Here is an 18,593-nt window from a genome sequence, read left to right as displayed (position 1 = left end):
ACATATTTCTGAAGTAATGTTTTGCACTTCATTTGCAACAAGGGCATCATCATAACAGTAATGGATTAGTATATGTGTGACAAGAAAAAAACATGTTTTGGTATTGAAAATCCAGCGCATTTATCGTCAGCCCCAATAATGATAACAGAAGTGAGAGAACAGGCATCAACGAGCACTGAGATGTATCAGCCAAATTGTTACACTAATAGGAATGAAAAAAGGTTGATTTTGATTTCAAATAAGCCAGGTAAGCTGATTGTGCAAATATTATACACAATTAATGTATCTTTGTGGTACTTTTATGTTGCCGGGTTGCCCACTCTCACGATGCAACATTGTAGGCAAAACCTTAAATGTCACACAATCACATAGGGCCCGATTCACAGAACTAACTTAAGACAAAATCCAAAACTTACTACCATTAAGGTATTCACAGAAAGCACTTACTCATTTCGGTATTCGCAGAAGTTAGGAGTCCTAACTTTGGACTCCCGAATGCCTTCTGTGAATACCAAAAGTCTTAAAGTTAGGATTTTTCTCAGTTTAGGAGTAGTAAAGTTAAGAGTCCTAACTTTAGGACTCCTAAAAGCCTTCTGTGAATACCGAAAGTCTTAAAGTTATGATTTTTCTCAGTTTGGGAGTAGTAAAGTTAGGAGTCCTAACTTTAGGATTCCTAAATGCCTTCTGTGAATCCCGAAAGTCTTAAAGTTAGGATTTTTCTCAGTTTAGGAGTAGTAAAGTTAGGCGTCCTAACTTTACCACTCCTAAACTGAGGAAAACCTTACTTTAAGTATTTCGGTATTCACAGAAGGCATTTAAGAGTCCTAAAATTAGGACTCTTAACTTCTGTGAATACCGAAATGAGTAAGTGCCTTTTGTGAATACCAAAAATGAGTAAGTGCCTTCTGTGAATACCAAAATGGTAGTAAGTTTAGGATTTTGTCTTAAGTTAGTTCTGTGAATCGGGCCCACAGATCTCAAATGCATGTTTGACTGGTATGGCAGAATTCCTCGCCTCTGTGTTTATTGCTTATTTGGCATCTTGCTCGGCTTGTAAAAAGAAAACGTCGCTAAATAGAAATCTAATGACTGTGGGTGAGACAGGTAATTTGCGGAGGATTCCATATTGGCTCTGCCAGCGTTAATCTAATCATCAAGGTATATGTGTCACTCAGCGCCCAAGCTGACCATGCAGACACACACAATGTTTTGGCCGGGGAGCTGTTTTTTTAAACGTTTTACCTTCTGGTATGTATTGGTGGGTGCTAGAGTGAAAGAGCATCGCCAGTCATGAGTTTTAGTGTATGGTTTCTACTGACAGTAAAAGCTGATGGGGAAGGAAGTGGTTATTAAATAGAAAGGGAGCGGAACTCCATAAAAGTAGAGCAGCGTTTTGCGGGCACTTCACGGAATTCCACCCACCAGTAGAAAAAATGGGAAACTGCTCTGCTGGCAGAGATCTGACCAATAGGGTTGTCCCCAAAATTGACGATATAACTGATATGAAACCTGGGAAATCCCCAGGTCCCAATGGATTGCCACTCAAGTCTTATCCAGAAATGTTGTGTGTTCCTTGGCTCTCATCTCTTTGCTCTATATAAGGAGGCATTTACTAGGGGAGAGTTTCCCGCCAAGCTTGCCATGGCCATGATTATGGTCCTGCCCAAGGTGGGGCATACACCCATACAATGCCGTCTATCGACCACTTTTCCTAATTAATGCGGTGATCAAAATATATGGAAAACTCCTTTCAAATCGGCTCCACACTGATCCACCCAGATCAGCATGGCTTCATGCTCACCCATAGTACCAGACACTATATGCTGTTTTCAAGTGGTGGTAACACCAGCCTAGACCCTTACATACCCAAGCACTATACGACTAATTGATTATTGATTGCCTCAGTTGATAGGTCCTTTCTACAGAGAAAGTTGGAAAGGATGGGCTTTGGAATGCATCTTAGGAAGTATGTAGGTGAATGTACACTCTCCCACTGTACAGGTATGGTTGAATGGGGTAACTTCTGACCCCTTTTCTATTTGCAGGGGGAGGAGACAGGGATGCTCCTTGTCTGTCCTTCTCTTTCATTTAGATTTTAAACTTCTGGTGCGGCTCATCTTCTGTGATGCACAGATTAAGAACAACTGGCAGGCAGAACTGCTTTGTATGCCGACAATATCTCCCTCTTCTTCGTGAACCTGTCCATTTCTAGACCACGTGCACTGGAGAACTTGGCCCAATATGAGCGTGCATCTTGACTCCAGGTGAACTGGACTAAATCACTCCTGGTCTACTCCAGGGTGATGAGTCAGAGCTCTATTGGAACATATCTATTCCTTTAAAAATCTAAGCTTCCAATACTTGGGCTTCCACATATCTCAGGATCTTTACTTAGCATGGACCCTTAAACTCTAACCACTTATTGCAAAAATGAGTCAGGACCTCCAAAATGGGAGCGCCTTCCTCTAACCTACTTGGGTTGGTGATGCTATTCAAAGTGATGATCCTCCCCAGATTTGTATACACCCTCCAATATTTTCCCTTTGACATCCCCAACAAATGTTTTCATAAACTAGACTCCCTGATTTGCAGTTGTTTATGGGTGGGGAGACCTCCCTGGATAGAGTGGGGGAAATGTAGCCAGTCAACTTACCATGGGGGACTAGGGATGGCCGATATCAGGCTGTATTACTGGGCATCCTAGCTGATGGTGATGGAGCAAGGTTGCACATATAAAGTGACTTGCTTGTATACAACCCTCTTGTAAATAATAATATTGCACTAACTAACATGTTTGTCATATTAACATTGCATTACACAACATATTAGGTATCTAGAGGAAGCTTGTCAATGTGCTTTTACTAACTATAATCCGCTTGCATTAAAATGGCGGCTGCTACGCAGAATTTTTTATTGCGCATGAGTTTGTCACACTCACGTGACATACTTGGTGGGAAACTTTTGCTTCTGCACACTAGGACTAAGATGGCTGGTCTGTGTCCTAACGTGCAAGAAGCTTGCTTCGCTGCTTTGCTAAGTTGTTTGTTTTGCCTAAACACTAATACAATAGTTTAAATAAAACAATGGGAATAGAATAGAAAGAAGTGGTATACAGTGCGTTCATTTTATTCTGTGTCATTAAAACGTTTTCTTTTGTATTCTTGCATGTATCATATTTGGGCCTAAATGTACCTCTGAACTCCATCTTTGGAGAGACTGCGCCTGTGCGAAAGAACCCTCAAGCTGCTGAAGCTGTGTCATTGAACCCATGCCAATCTGACATGGATGGCAAGAACTATGAGAAAAGTGAACTCCTCACCCTGCCAGAGGAAGCTGAAATTGAATAATTTGTTCTAATATCTTATTGTTACATTTCACTACCGGGCGGAATAAAAAGTACATGGGAAGATAAAGTAATTGGAGGGAAACATTTAAATACATGATTGACAAGTTAAATCATATTAATATGGTGTGATGACTACTCCTCGTCCTTTGTCCAAAAAAATTGTAGGATTCACACATTTGCAACATTTGGGGGTGGTACACTGACCTGGAAAATAGTATAACTAGGGTAGGCTTAGATAGTTAGATTGTCCGACTTGTCCGAATATATGACCTCTCACTGACCCAACACACTCAATAGGTGATCGAGAGCAGAGTTGCTGCCAGAGCACTCTGTCAGAAGATTCGATAACCCAATTGGGGTTCTGGGAAGGAGTTCGATGACCCAATCAGGGTTCGATTGTTAGCTGCAGAGAGGGTTTACAATGCTGGCGTTTGAACTTTAGCTGTGGTGCTGGTCTTAGCCTGTGGTGGTCCTGTCCTGATCAAATTTGGTTCGGAACCTGTTCTGATTCTGATCTGCACCTGTTCTTTCCTGCTGGCACCTGTATTTTGGGATTCTTATTCCTTGACTCAGCCTGTGGCCAGGGTTGGTCACCCAACAATTCTAGGTAACTATAAAGTGTGAGGTTGTCATTATACTGTTTTCCCTTTTTTCTCTACCCACCCTTTGTTTAAATGCTTAATGATATTTTCTTTCAAAATTTTGCATATGTTATTTTAATTTTTATCACTCTAAATAGAACAAGAATTTATTGATTTAATGATTTCAACATTTAAAGTTTTACTTAGATGAAAGAACTTAAATTTTTCTCGCGTTTGTGGTTATTTATGAAATGTTAAATTTTATTATACTACCTATTTTCATGCTAACTCCCTTGATCCTTTAGGACTATAGGTATCAGTGGCTTGGATTGGTAAGACAAACGGTATAGCTCCCGAATGGTAAAACTTAAAAATTGATTGAGTGTAAGTTTACCTGTTTTAAATATATACTTAGTTTTATGGGCCCAGGTGAGTACGTTGAGCAGGTGAGCTTGCGCTCTATCAATGGTAATTGAGTGGTTTGCTGGAAGGTGGGAAGATCCATCCTACTGATTGGAGCTATGCCCCCTGAGTCTTGACACTATAATGGGGCTGCTCTCTAGTGCTCATGTGCCCCAAAGCCTACCGGTGGTGACAGCTATAGTAGTAAAGATCTGGAGGGCTGCCCTGCCTTTCATAAAATGGGACACAACTTTACACTGCTGACCCCCGTATGGGAGGGACAAAGGCTTCACCACATGGCCCAATTTGAAGGTCTTAAAAGACGGGACAAATTGGTATTACAACTTTGGGGAATGCTTCAAATGGAGGACTCTTAGATTAATCCTAAGAACTACAACATCAATACTCGTTGTAATTCCCCAACACAATTCCACAAATATTTGCAAATCCAACATGCCATGTCGTATCACTCACAAGACTCCATTCCTCTGCCCCAATATAGGCCAAGATTCTTAAGGATCAACTGGGACAGGGAGCAATATGTAGCGTATACGGCACACTGATAATCATTTCCACTGATGGGTTCATAACCCTCAAACAGAAGAGGGATGAATTGACAGGTCCACTTGAGGAAACAGACTGGTGAGAGACCCAGAAGGCTACCTGGGAAATGGTAATTTCTTCTATGCTACTACTAATCCAAATACAATACCTACATTCCACCTACGCTACACCTAAGGGCTTATGACATGCTGGGAAGCTCCCCCAATCTATTTGCTTACAATGCAATCAGATGGGTGCTTTATTCTGCCACATGGTCCTGCCCCGAATACTGAGTATCCTGGAAGACCTAAGGGGTCTTTGCTTTGATAGAATTATTGAGGGAATGGCCATGGCAGTGGCTAAATGGGTTATAACACGCAGATGGAGATCTGGTCAACCCCCTACCCTCCTGGAGTAGTGAAGGGGAATTGTTAGACCTGTAAGCTTTAGAGTGGTCTTCCCCCAAACGTTTTGCCTTTCTCCTCCATTTTTTCTGATCTAGTTTCTTACTGGCCCTGGGACTCTGTACACTTTACCACGGCTAACTGGTGCTAAAGTGCATATGCTCACTCCTTAAAACCATGTAACATTGACTTATCCCCCAATTGGCATATTTAATTTATGTATGAGTCCCGAGTAAAGCGGTGCAACATGTACCCAGGGCCTGTAAATGAAATTTTACTAGTGGGCCTGCAGCACTTTTTGTGCTACCCTTCTTAAATCGCCAATCAAGAATTTCTCAGACCTGCCCCTGTTGCCTGTGTGGGGAGTTTTTAAACTACACTGTTGATCTGGAAAATTAACCTTTTGTCCGGCCCCAAACCTTCCTTTTTAGTACATATAAGTCACCTCTAGGATAGGCCATGGACAGCCAAGGGGACAGGGTGCAGTGTATTAAAAAAAATAAATGTAGCACATATACATTTACGCTTTATATGTCCTGGTAGTGAAAAACTCCTAAATTAATTTTTCACTATTGCAAGGCCTATCTCTTCCATAGGATAACATTGCAATTACCAAATTACATTTAATACGCTGTAATTTCCAAATTGGAGCAGGTAACCAGTTAATGTTTGGTGTCTTTGGAATTCTAATGAAATATCCTAACTTATGGAATGTCAGATTTTAGTTTACAATTTTGAAAACGCTACTTTTAGAAAGTTAGCATTTATCTGATTTAGCCATTTAGTGACTGTAGCCTGTCCAAGGGTAATTGGGTGTAGCTGACAGTTGGCCTTTGTGTATTCCTCTTAGCAGTGGCGTCACTAGGGGGGGTGCGGGGGGTGCGGACCGCACCGGGTGACACCATCACATGGGGTGACACCCCATGGTCCGTGTCGACAATAATCTTGGCCGGTTGCCGGGTAAGGTTCGACAGACAGTAATATTATTTAGCATTTTGGTGTCACGTGACACCAAAATGCAAAATAATATTATTGTCTGTCGAACCTTACCCGGCAAAGATTATTATCTAATTAGGCTACGACGTTGGTGTTAATTGGTAGGTAATGTGAATGCCTCAGTGCACAGAGTCCAGCACACAGCGCAGCCTCGAACAGAGGCGAGCTGCGAACCGGACTGAGGCACTTTAAGACCCTTGTCACTCTCAGAGCAGCGAGAGGAAAGTGCACTATGAATGAGGGCTCTGCAGATGTGTCCGTAGAAAGCAGGCATCCATACTTCAAGCTATGGGAGACTTTGCAAGAACTCTTTGGATAACTAACAACGTAAAGATGCATATGTGAAAATGCATGTGTCTGAGCGGTGTGTGTAGCGCCCCACTTCCGGCATGCTCATTCATGATGCGAATCGGGATAGAGGTTCATTGTGAGAACCACCTCAGTATCCCAGTTGTGACTGTTTTTTTTAGAGCTCTCTTGATCTCACAGTGGTGGCATATTAGGGCATGGCGTATCAGCGTTGAGGTGCAATACGATAACCCTGCAAAGGTGCGTGCATTGGATTGGAATCTGAAACACCCAGCGCTTGTGAATAATGTTGCTGTGTAAGTACTAAACTATGCAGTGTGTACGACAGATCCTGATGTGCATAACATGAACTCTGTTGATTGCTCAGTGGTGTTCTTTTCCTGCATGTGGTGTATCATAATACATATGCATTATGAGAGCTTTGCAAATATCTCATTATGGGCTTGTCCGTGCATGATGTAAGCCAAAATAAAGTGGCATTCAGAATGTATTTTATGAATTAAGTGAAAATTACAACTTGTAATCCGATCATGGACGAGTTAGGGGTGACACCATGAGATACCCACACTGGGTGACACCAAACCTAGTGACGCCACTGCCTCTTAGACAGCCACACTAAATAGAGAGAATCCATATGCCTGGATGGGCAAAGCCCTCCTCACTTAAAAATGCATAGACTGTGTCCTGCCTCCACACAAAGGTTGCATACCACCTGCAGTTAGTGTGTGGGCCAGGTCAGAGAAAACAGGATGCTTGGGGACTTCAAAGGGAAACCTCTAGAAGCTTCCCCCCCACTTCAAATGCTTCACTGGGTATAACACTGGACCTCAGACACCAACTCTTCATTACTCTTCCGGACCTGTGGATACTTTGCTAGGAAGAAGGACAGCTGTGCTACTGAAAAGATTGTCACTCTGCTGCACTGCTGGACTGCTGCTCTGAAGAGCTGACCTGCTTCCTGCTGTCCTCTTGCCTTGTGTGTGAAGGACTGTGCCTGCCTCTCTTGAACCCAGGACCAAAAGTGATTCCAAAGGCTAGTTGGCTGGCCTCCTGACTTGAGCATCGGGGACAGTAGGCTCCAACAACCTAGAACCCAGCACCTGGACTCTGTCATCTGTGAGACTACCCTGTCAAGTGTTGCCACCCCATTCCTGGACCCTTTTAAGTAGGTCTTAGGTGCCATGTCAGCCTCTGTAGCTCCATCTGAACCACTCTGCTGCACGGCACAACCCTGAGCAGGACCAAAACATCACTGGTGCTGCATGGTTTGGACCCATCGCAAAGACCCACATTGCCTCCACAGTCTCTATTGAACTGTCACTACAAAACACACCTTCAGTGCAGGCCCTCGCATCCCATGCCAATGACAGCCTCAACTACGTCATCAGATTCTACATTGCGGTCTTGCAGCTCCTTCAAACCAACGCTCACCTTGGCTGTGCCATGCATCCTCAATGCTTCAGAAGCCTTGGTCAACTGGATCCTCAACGATATTGCAAGAGCTCACATCGCATCTCAGAACTAACACACCACTTCAGCTGCACAACCCATCTTCGATGTGGATCCTTGCAATGCTCCGCAGACCATAATCATAGTCGGCCCGAACTTGTGACTTTCTCCTGGTTCAGCATGACCAAATATCCACGGTTGGTACTCTGTGCTTTTTGGCACTATTTGTACTGAAATCTTTAAACCAGCATATCTCCGGTTCTACTGATTTCATTTTTGTCTTGTTTTATTTATAAACATTGCTCTATTGTTCTAAACTCATGCGGATCATTTAGTAGTGTATTGTCAACTTGTTACTGGTTGAAGTGTTGCACACCTACTTTATTTATTGCCTATGGGTTAAGCCTGGCTGATCTGTGCAGATTTACCTGAAGATTGAACACAGGTTAATTTAGGGTTGCTTGTGACTTTATCCTGAAAATAAATATTGTGGTTTCTGCCTGCAAACGATTTCACCCAACTTCCTACAGGAGTAGCCCACTGTGCCAAAATGGAATAGCCTATAGATCAAACAAGGGAATATCCACAAAGGCACATGAAATCTTGGGGCAAATGGTGGGCATTTTATGGACACTGAAATAATGGCTGAAGGTTTCATAGATGGGAACAAGGTATTTTGCGAGTCTGCACATTAATTATCATGTGATGTGGACTAATCTGGGTGTTATAAAAAAAACAATAAAAATAGGTTATCAAGAAAGAAATTGGGTTATTAGTTGTGCACAATGCCAGGCATTTGCAAGTAAAAGGTGGACAGTTGCCTCCTTACTGGGAACCAAATACCATATTCCAACCCTTGACTCTCCCAGGGTACCGAAACAGTGCACTCGAATGCTATTCAACGGACGCAGTGTGGACTAGTAATCTCCATCTGCCTGCACACACTAACAACACTCAATAAATGATTTTCCAGCAAGAGCTTTTTCTTTGAAATATTTATTACACATGCACTAATAAATAATACACATTAAATTACACATGTAAACATAAGATAGATGCAAATACCTTTGGTGACATTTGATCCTGAACTTAGGCTTTATCACAAAGACTGTATTGTAGCTCGAGCCGACTTTGTGGCAAAGACCATTTTGGCAGCCACAAATAAATCCAGAACTTTATTTAATCTAGGTAATGAACTAGCGGGTTCTAAAACTACTGCTGAACCCCTTCCCTTGAGTGATGTCCAATGTGAAGAATTGGCTTGTTTTTTCACAAGTATTATTGACACTATCTATTTGGACATCTCCAAACAACAATTGGGTTTCGTTAAAAAGAATGTTGAGTCGGCCTTTAATGATGCGGACTTTCCACTCTAGCCTGACTTGACATATGAGCCGCTAACCTCCTGGCCTGAGATGAATGTTCACGGCCTTCAAGAGATAATTGGGAAACTGAAATCAAGTTCTCCAGCTGATCCTCTCCCTATTTCTGTTCTCAAACTTCTTGACGTGCAGCATCTCTCTGTTATCTGCAAGGCATTAAACCAATCCCTATCCACCGCCACTGTCCCCACCAAGTGGAAACATGCCAAGGTCTCACCTTTGTTGAAAAAACCAACGGCCGACCCAAACATTTTGGCCAACTTTCGACCCATCTCCCTCCTCCCTGCCTTCTCCAAATTTTTGGAGAAGCATGTTCATAGCCATCTCACCCATTACACAGAAGCCAACGACATTTTCCATTCCTACGCAGTCAGGCTTCCGTCCCGGCTTTTCAACAGAAACTACACTACTGGGGGTGTCAGAACATTTGCGCCACCTAGTAAACAAAGGGGATTCAGCTGCACTGATCCTACTTGACCTCAGCGCAGTGTTCAATACCATCTCCCATAGTATTCTGTTAAAATCCCTCTCAGCCATGGGTGTGAGGGGCAAGGCCTTAGACTGGATTGCTTCATTTCTGACCCAAAGAACATTCTAAATAACTTCAAACACTGGGTCCTCTAACATCCATCTGTCCCCATATGGAGTGCCCCAGGGCTCGGTGCTTAGTCCTTTGCTTTTTAATCTGTATGTGGCCCCACTTGCGCAGATCACCGAATCTGAAGGGCTGACCATGTTCACTCATGCGGATGATTCACAAATCATCTTTTCTCTTTCAAACATAGATCATAATTTTTCATCTCCTCTGCAGGCAGGGCTCAGCAAAATTGCAACATGGATGAAGGAAAACCTGTTGAAGCTCAATGGTGACAAAACGGAGGTTTTAATCCTTGGCCCAGATCCGGACTCGTGGAGTATTAGGCACTGGCCTCCTGAAATGGGTTCTCTTCCCACGCCATCTGTCCAAGTGCGAAACTTGGGCATCATCATTGACAAAGGCCTCACCATGCAGCCTCAGGTTAGTAAGCTTACAGCCACGTGCTTCACCATCTTGAGATGGCTTAGAAAAATCATATGGATGTTGCCCGAAGATACGCAAAAGTCTGTAGTCAATGCCCTCATTACTTCATGGCTTGACTACGGAAACGTCCTTTATTTAGGGTCCTCAGTAGCTGTCATGAGACGTCTCCCGCTAGTGAAAAACGCCGCAGCTAGACTGCTGTGCAAGTGTCACAGGAGAGATCGAATGTCAGGGCATCTCAAGGCTTTGCACTGGCTCAGAGCCGAAAATAGAGTTACGTTCAAGACCCTGAGTTTCATGCACAAAATTAAATTCGGCTCTGCCCCGAAATATCTAAAATCTCTGGTGCATGCCTACCTTCCTGCACGCTGTTTGAGATCCTCTTCGCAGGGCCTTTTCAGCGTGCCTAAAGTTCATCTATCCAAGATGGGTGGTAGGTCTTTTTCACTCTTGGGACCAAAGTTGTGGAATTCGCTCCCCCTCAACTTGCGCACAGAAGCAAACTATGTCCAGTTTCGCAAAGCCATAAAGACCTGGATGTTCAATCAGTAATTTATACCTGCCTACCGTCTGAACATCATATCTGCCCAACAGCTATCTATTTTTCAGCGCCGGGAACCCCTTTTTGGGTAGCTGTTGCGCTTTAAAAGCTCAACTAATAAATAAATACATGAATAAATCCTAGAGGGCCATAACCATTAGAAGCACAATACCACCAGCAACACCAGATGGAACATCACAATATATGGTGGCATCATTTTAAATAAAGCAAGCGTATTGACCATGTGTAGGGGTTGCCATATAAATAATAAGGCAATCCCATTGGCTTTCCGACAGGGTCATAACATGAAAATATAGGGCAGGTCTATTGACCTTGCCAGGCCTGTGCATATTAATAAAAACAATACCATGTTAGGAATCACCACTGAATCCAGTGGAATCAATCACCATAGATAAATGCGATAGTCATTAACTAAAGCAAGGCAATTGTCCCCAATAATCAATGTAAGGAAAATCCTTTGAATAAAGAATGATAAATCTGAACAATGTGTCATGGGGTTTCTTTACACTCAAATGGTCTTCAGGGGTCCTAAGTGGTCAGACTACTGGCCCTAGGAAGACCCAGCAAGTCTTGCGGGTCAGTTGCAGGCAAAGTCCTTATTTCTTCAGGGCCATCTGGTCCTTCTCCTGTTGTCGCTGTCTAGGTCCAGGGTTTAGCTTTCTGTCTATCTCTTGTGCAGGGGTTTATAAATGTGGGGGGAAAGTTATAGGTGTCAAATACCCCTATCCAACCGTAGGATGCCACATCATTCCTCAATCCCTGCACTAGCCCTCCGTTATGGCAGAACTCTTCTTCCCCTGTGCTCACTCAGAGACGTGCCTATGATAACAGGCAAACCCTCCTTGGTGGTCACTCCAGACCAGTTCTGGTGTAGATCCTCTTCTTGCTGGTTTTGAAACCACTGTGACTAGAAGGACAATAGAGGGAGCATGCTCAGGTATTAACTACATCTGCCTCTAACCAGGAATATCTCTTTTAAGTTAATCCATCCTGTCAAGAAGAAAAGCTCCCTCCACACACCCATGTCCCTGTGTCCACTGTCTGGGAGCAATACACATCTCACCACAGGGGTGCCATCCAGCTGCCAGGTGGCAGTTGAATACTTACAAGCTTTAGACACGAAAATGGTAACTTTTTAAAAGTACCTTTTGGTCAATAAGTAGACAAAATTCCATTTCATTAACATATTGGATTTTTTAATCACTTTAACAATGAGGGATTGGGCTATTTCTCTAGTTGCTACCAATTAGAGGTTAGCATGTATTAAATGTAACAAGGTAGCCCACTATTTCCCTGTAGAAGCTGCCTGATTTGCTACAGTGAAAATAGATTTGGGGGACATTTCACTACAAGCACATGGTCAGAATTAACTTTTACATGTCCTACCTTGTAAATAACATGCACAGTGACTTTATGAGCAATAAGGAGTACTTAGGGGTGACATTAATATTTAAAAGGGGTAATTTTGGCAGGCCAGATTTGCAAATCCTGGCAAAGGGTGTGGAGGACTTTTTTTTAGGAATCAGTTTGTGTGGCTGAGAATATGCATTTCTTGGCTGAGAATGGTGAGATTATGGCTGTGAATGTGCAATGAGGCTAAGCGGATGCAATGTGCGGCTAGAAGTACTCAGAACAAGGATGAGGGTATGCAGGGCATGAATAGGAGGTTTAGAATGTGACTGAGGGCATTACTTAGTGTATAGGAATTGGGGTCGTGTGCAGAGCAAGAATGCATAGTATGTGCTTGTGTGTGTGTTTGTGAGAGAGAGAGAGAGAAAGAGAGAGAGAGAGAGAGAGAGAGTTGAAAACATTGTTCATAACATGCAAAGTGAGCTTAACGGTCTGAAAAGTGCTTCTGAATGTGCAGATCATAACTGCAGATCTGTGACTTAGGATGTGAAAAGCATGTCAGAGAGTTCTAAAAGTTTTGAATGTTTGTGCAGGGTATAGTTGACAGCGGTCATGCAAAGCTGCAAGTGTGTAAGGTCTGGCTAAAGGCGCACCAGGCCTTTGTGAGTGTGCTCATGGTTTCGATCAGGGTGTGCAGACTCTGTCAGAGAGTATGCAAAACCTGGCAGATGCTGTGTGGAGAAAAACTAAAATATTTGGTAATGCCTGCATTGTCCATAAACACTGAGCAACATTGTCCCCATCTTTTTTGCTCACTTCCCCAAAAGATACAGTCCAATCCAAAGTGCCAGGCCGTATACTCACTGAGTGAGACCTCACTCAACCCCAAACATGTTTCGGTCTCATTGAGTCTCATCAGTGATAGACAGATTGAGTTACAAGTGGGTTGTTGTAGGTGGCCCATATAACCTATTAACCTTTGCAAGAAATGTGAGTGGTCCAAGAATCCACCGGATCATGAAAAATCTTTCCAGGGACCATTAGAGATAATCCTCCCCCACTGCCCTCCTCCTAACCAATCTGAATTGTCCTATTGTCATTTTTTAGAGCCATGCACAGAGGAATGGCCTCTGTAAGGTAAAATGCTATTTTTTGTGATCCTCTGCAGACCACGCCAAAAATTATTAATGTGACCCATGATCATCAATTTGTCTACTTGCCTCTTTTCTATGTAGTCCTGCAAGTTTGTTTACCATGTTAGTGGGCGTGAGGCAGAGATATCATTTTTACTGCAATAATGTTACAGTGTACTTAATGTTGATGCAGTTTCTATAATACATGTGTGCATAAAACATAAGCCTAATTCTTAACATTGGAGGGAGAGAGAGAGAGAGAGAGAGAGAGAGAGAGAGAGAGAGAGAGAGAGAAGGCTACAAAAGCTTTTTTGTGCCGGCTGAACCATCACAAAGTGGCAGAGCTAAAGGGGGTTTGGCTTTATATATTGACCTAGCCTTGAGCTGTATTGTTAAAACAATACCTACCAACAACACTGCTATCCAAGCAGTCACTATAAAAAAAGGTAATGTAATAGTGTCCCTGATTAACTTCTACAATGCTGTAAATGTTAGAGGGGTATGTAGGATTGCAGAATTGGGCGACTTTATTAGACAGCACTGTGACAGCTCTTCCCACCGGATTCTTATTCACAGGGATTTTAATGTGCACCCCTGTGGGAATCCTGTGAATACTGCCATGGGAGTATTGGGTTGCCATAGGATGGAGGGCCTTCACTTCGAACACTCTGGCCGGGGAGACATGCTGAATCATTTATTAAATTAATTTGACCTAATTTCAGCTATGTCCTTGGTGGATGTGTGGCGTTACCAGTCCGTTCCCACATTTAAAGGTTACTCCGGGGTTTATTTTTATTGATCACATTCTGCTCTCTAATTGCCTACAATCCATTATATCAGGCTTTAAAATCTTGGAAAGCATATATAGTGACCATAACCCAGTTTGTATTTTACTGGATGGTAACCTATTACATTTACGGGCAAAGACGACAAACCAGGGCGTTTTGAAATGCCCGGATGGAAGGCGTCGCCTAAAATGGTCTAAGGTGAATTCAGATCTACTTTATGACAAGATCCATAAAACAGGTGCCCCTGAGCTATCATCGTGTGTGTCCTCTGCATCTCTTCTGCCAGACATCCTCTTAGCCTTTGATGGGATTGTCTCAAAAGTAGGCTATATGTTAACTGATCTGTCATCGGGCCCCTCTTGCAGGGACCCTAAATGGTTTTATCACTCTTTTTCAAAAGCAGCTCAAGAATTAAAGGTAGCATTGAAGATTAGCCCTAGAGACCCTTTACTGATTCGGTCACTACGCCTGTCCTACAAAAAGGCCCTGGTAAAACGCAAAACAGAAATAAAGGATAAAATCTGGCAAGAACTGTTAGATACCAACACTCTTTGCAACAGTGAGAGATTTTGGGGAATTAATATAAACCACTGTTTGATGGGGCAGGGGATAACTCAGTCGGTACTAACATTACTGAAGATGAGTGGGTGTCTCATTTTAGTCTCATTTTTAATAGTAATACCTCACGGACAGAAGTGGACAGCGGCCAACAAAGAGTAACTCTGCCACTCTTTATAATGAGTGAGGTTGAGAAAGGCATCTTGGGGCTATCGAGTAACAAAGCACCAGGACCAGACTGTATGCCCCCAGATTTATCTAAATCCAAAGTGTCTCTCTGGGCGCCGGTTCTCACTGCTGTGCTTAACGCAGCCGCAGAACATGGCTGCCCAAGGTCATGGGGGACTTCTTCGATAGTGCCAGTCTTTAAGAAAGGAGACCGTAATAGTACCACCTGTTACAGGCCAATTTCACTCATCGACTCTGTGGTCAAGGTAGCGGGAGGAGTAATCCTGAACAGATTGACAGCCTGGGCCAATGAACATAGGGTCATTTCCAAAATCCAATATGGGTTTCGGCCAGGCCACTCCACAATGGCGCAATGCCTCAATTTGTATATGGTCCTTGGGAAGAACACCATGGCCCGGCAGGGCACCATCCACATGGCGTTTATGGACCTTTCCTCCGCGTTTGACTGTGTCAACCGGGAGAAACTGTGGGAGTCCATGGGCGCCATGGGGGTGGAGCCTACTTTGGTTAATCTTCTGAGGGACCTGCATCGGGATACAAAGGCTAACATGAGGTATTCGCAGGACCTTAGGGTATCAAGGGATTTTAGTGTCCATAGGGGCGTTAGGCAGGGCTGTATTTTGGCCCCATTTCTTTTTAATTTATACATTAATGATTTGGAGGAGTGCCTAGTAAATACCGGAGCTGATTATCCTTATGTTGGGCGTAAGGGTCTGCCTGTTCTATTATATGCAGACAACGCCGTCCTCTTGGCTAGAACGGCAAGGGGTCTCCAATCCTTATTAACTGCCTTTTATAGTTTTATGGCTGCCCGTGATTTATCTATTAATATTACCAAATATTACACAATGCAGGTGGGGCAGCGTAATAAGAAACTGTACTCATTTAGGGTAAATATGGAGATGGTCCCCATGACTAGAACATTCTCTTATTTGGGAGTCTTGTTCGATGATCAGCCAAAATGGGGCCCATTACTCCAAAGGAAAAGGGGTGAAATAATTCGGGCAAACGCTGCTATATTTAATTTTGCTAGGAAAATGGGCAAACGTCCTATTGCTGCATTACTAATGATCTACCAGGCAAAAAGTGTGGCACTAGGTAGCTATGGTAGTGAACTTTGGGGTTACATGGCAGCTGATGATATTGTGGTGGCTGAGAATTTTTTTTTGAAACAGTTGTTAGTGGTTCCAAAGGGAACTTCCAACTTAATAGTGCATGAAGAAACTGGCACACCTTTTATTAGTGATACCCTAGCACTACGGTCACTAACTTTCTGGCTAAAATGCTGGCTCAACAAAGATTTGGTCCTAAATCACTTGCTTTTAAAGGAAGTATTGGTCATGGATTGTATGCTCAAAAGCCCCTGGTTAATATACTTAAATGCCTGTTTTCTTGCATTGGGGCGACCAGAACTCTTTTTTAATCCTGATTCAATTACTTTTGCTGACGTGGAGTTTGTGAAATAAACGTTCTCTTTGTTACAACAAATGAATCGTGATGAGGAGGAACTAATTAAGCCCAGTGTCCGCAAATACGCTATGTTAAAAACTGCACCTTTAATGGAGCCTTATTTATCATGGCCCATATCGGGCTATGAGCGGTTTTTGTTAACCAGGTTCCGATTGGATTATTATCACCTTTTATTAACTGTTCCAAGAGGCTCTCATAGAGGTCAAGTGCTACCGGCCTGCGGCTGAGACAACGAGTCTCCGCAGGATTTGGGGCACTTTTTATTTATTTGTCCCCTCTATGATGCACCCCGGAGGTTCTTCCTAAAGCCCTTTTAAAAAAAAGAATTTCACCCAGGTCCGACCAGCCCTTTGTTACCTGCAACTGTAAAAGCCTGAAAGCACTTTATTCCTGATTGGTTTCCTAAAATCAACCCTAAAACTTAGAAATAGTAGGGAGAATTAACTGTTCATAAATGCTGCTACTATTATACCTGCTCACCAGTGATTGTTGTTAATAATATACATTTTAAAGGAATGATTTTTTATGATTGTATATTAAGTTTTTATTGTGTAACATATATTAACTGTGATATTGTGCTTTCATGTTTTTTTTTAAAAACCGAATAAAGATTTTCTGATCTGATCTGAGAGAGAGAGAGAGGGATAGAGAGATAGAAAGAGAGGGAATAGTGAGTTGGAGTGAGATAAAGAGACCCCCCTCAACCCTGCAGCCATGAAAGAGAGCATTATCCGATTGCTGCAGCATTATAACAAGTCCTCTTTGGCAAGCTGCCTTGAGTATACTAAAGATGCTGCACATCCTGGCCAGTAATATGATGTTGTAAGCCCATAAGCAGAGTGTGTATTCATGGAAGACCTTTGATTGTGGGAACTGAATGACTATTCCATTATCGCTTCGGATGCCAACCAGGAGAGTGCTGAGGACTTGAGGAAGGGTACCATTTTGTGCTTTTAGGGGAGTTGCACTACTTTATACTCTGTTGGCGGTGCTCCCAGAAACTCTCACTCAGCAGCCACACGAGAGTAACACCACTAACATGATTTTAATGTAGCATAGTTATTCCCCTTGACCATAGTGTGGCAGAAAGCTTTCCTGCCTCCTACAGCCAAGAGGATTCCTACTGTCAATGGCAAAGAAAAGGTCATATAAAGACATAATTCAATACCTTTTTCTTTTTTTAGGTTTGCTTTAATCCATTCGGTATTCACAAATTTACTGCTGTGGGCTAGCGAAGTGTTTACGGAGTCAAAGCATCAGCTTCTGGAACACATGGATAGGCTCTCCACGCTTGGTTTTGAAAATATAACACTAGGTAAGTGCGGCTGAAAATAGTTTGATAGCTCTACCTTGGTTCGATATTATGTTTGTTATTATTTTAAACAAAAGATACTTTTAGTTCAGATATGTAATCAATGATGGGTTTTATGGGCGAACATATTCTCTATTCATCTTGCACAACTACCTTCATACAGTCAGACAAAATTATACCATATTTAAATGCGGTCTTATTCACCTGAAATTGTGGCCCATTAGTATGAAAGTAGAACAGTGTTCCTTTTTGCCTCCTTGATAAAATTTATCATCATCATCATACTCTTTATGTCGGTAATATGCCATAAAAAAGGTGCACAATACAAAAATACATTGTTTTAAAATGGGCTAAAATTAACATGAAGTTAAAAAGTAAAAGCAGCACCTACTCAGTGAAAAATCAAATAAGAATGCACGCTCTACGAACATTGACTAACCCTTTCATAGTCCATAAATTAAGATAAAACCAAGGATTAAGACAACTGCTGAATATGAAATAGAGGCAGCATTTATGAGATTCAACTAGAGGAGCCATTGTTTTTAAGTTTGCTGATCTCTCTGTTCCTTGCCAGACAAATGTGAAACTAAATGAGGGGTCGTATCGAATTGAAGGATCATATTTGCTTCTTCATACCTTGTTGTACAAAGCTTGCTGTAGATAGGAATCAGCCATTTTGGTCGAGCCCCATTATATGCTGGCCAAATAATTAACAAATTGGGGCCATCTTCCTACTTATAACCACACCTCAGGCCCCCAGAATTGTTATTATTTAGTGATCCTCCCCATTTTGAATTA

The 18,593-nt window shown here is 42.6% G+C and overlaps 1 protein-coding gene across 1 annotated transcript in view; it reads left to right on the top strand.

The window, feature by feature from the left end:
* The window catches only part of LOC147725422 (proton channel OTOP1-like), a 300,787-nt gene that overhangs the window by 201,377 nt on the left and 80,817 nt on the right, over window positions 1-18,593 (top strand). Inside the window, exon 4 of the mRNA XM_086964530.1 lies at window positions 17,668-17,798. Coding sequence (XP_086820656.1) covers window positions 17,668-17,798 — 131 coding nt within the window. The remainder of the gene's footprint in view (window positions 1-17,667; window positions 17,799-18,593) is intronic.

The sequence above is a fragment of the Lissotriton vulgaris genome, chromosome 3_2, assembly GCF_964263255.1.
Source record: "Lissotriton vulgaris chromosome 3_2, aLisVul1.2, whole genome shotgun sequence".
NCBI classification, from domain to species: domain Eukaryota; kingdom Metazoa; phylum Chordata; class Amphibia; order Caudata; family Salamandridae; genus Lissotriton; species Lissotriton vulgaris.
The sequence above is the reverse complement of the archived record's forward strand: the minus strand, read 5'-3'. Positions and strand labels throughout refer to the sequence as shown.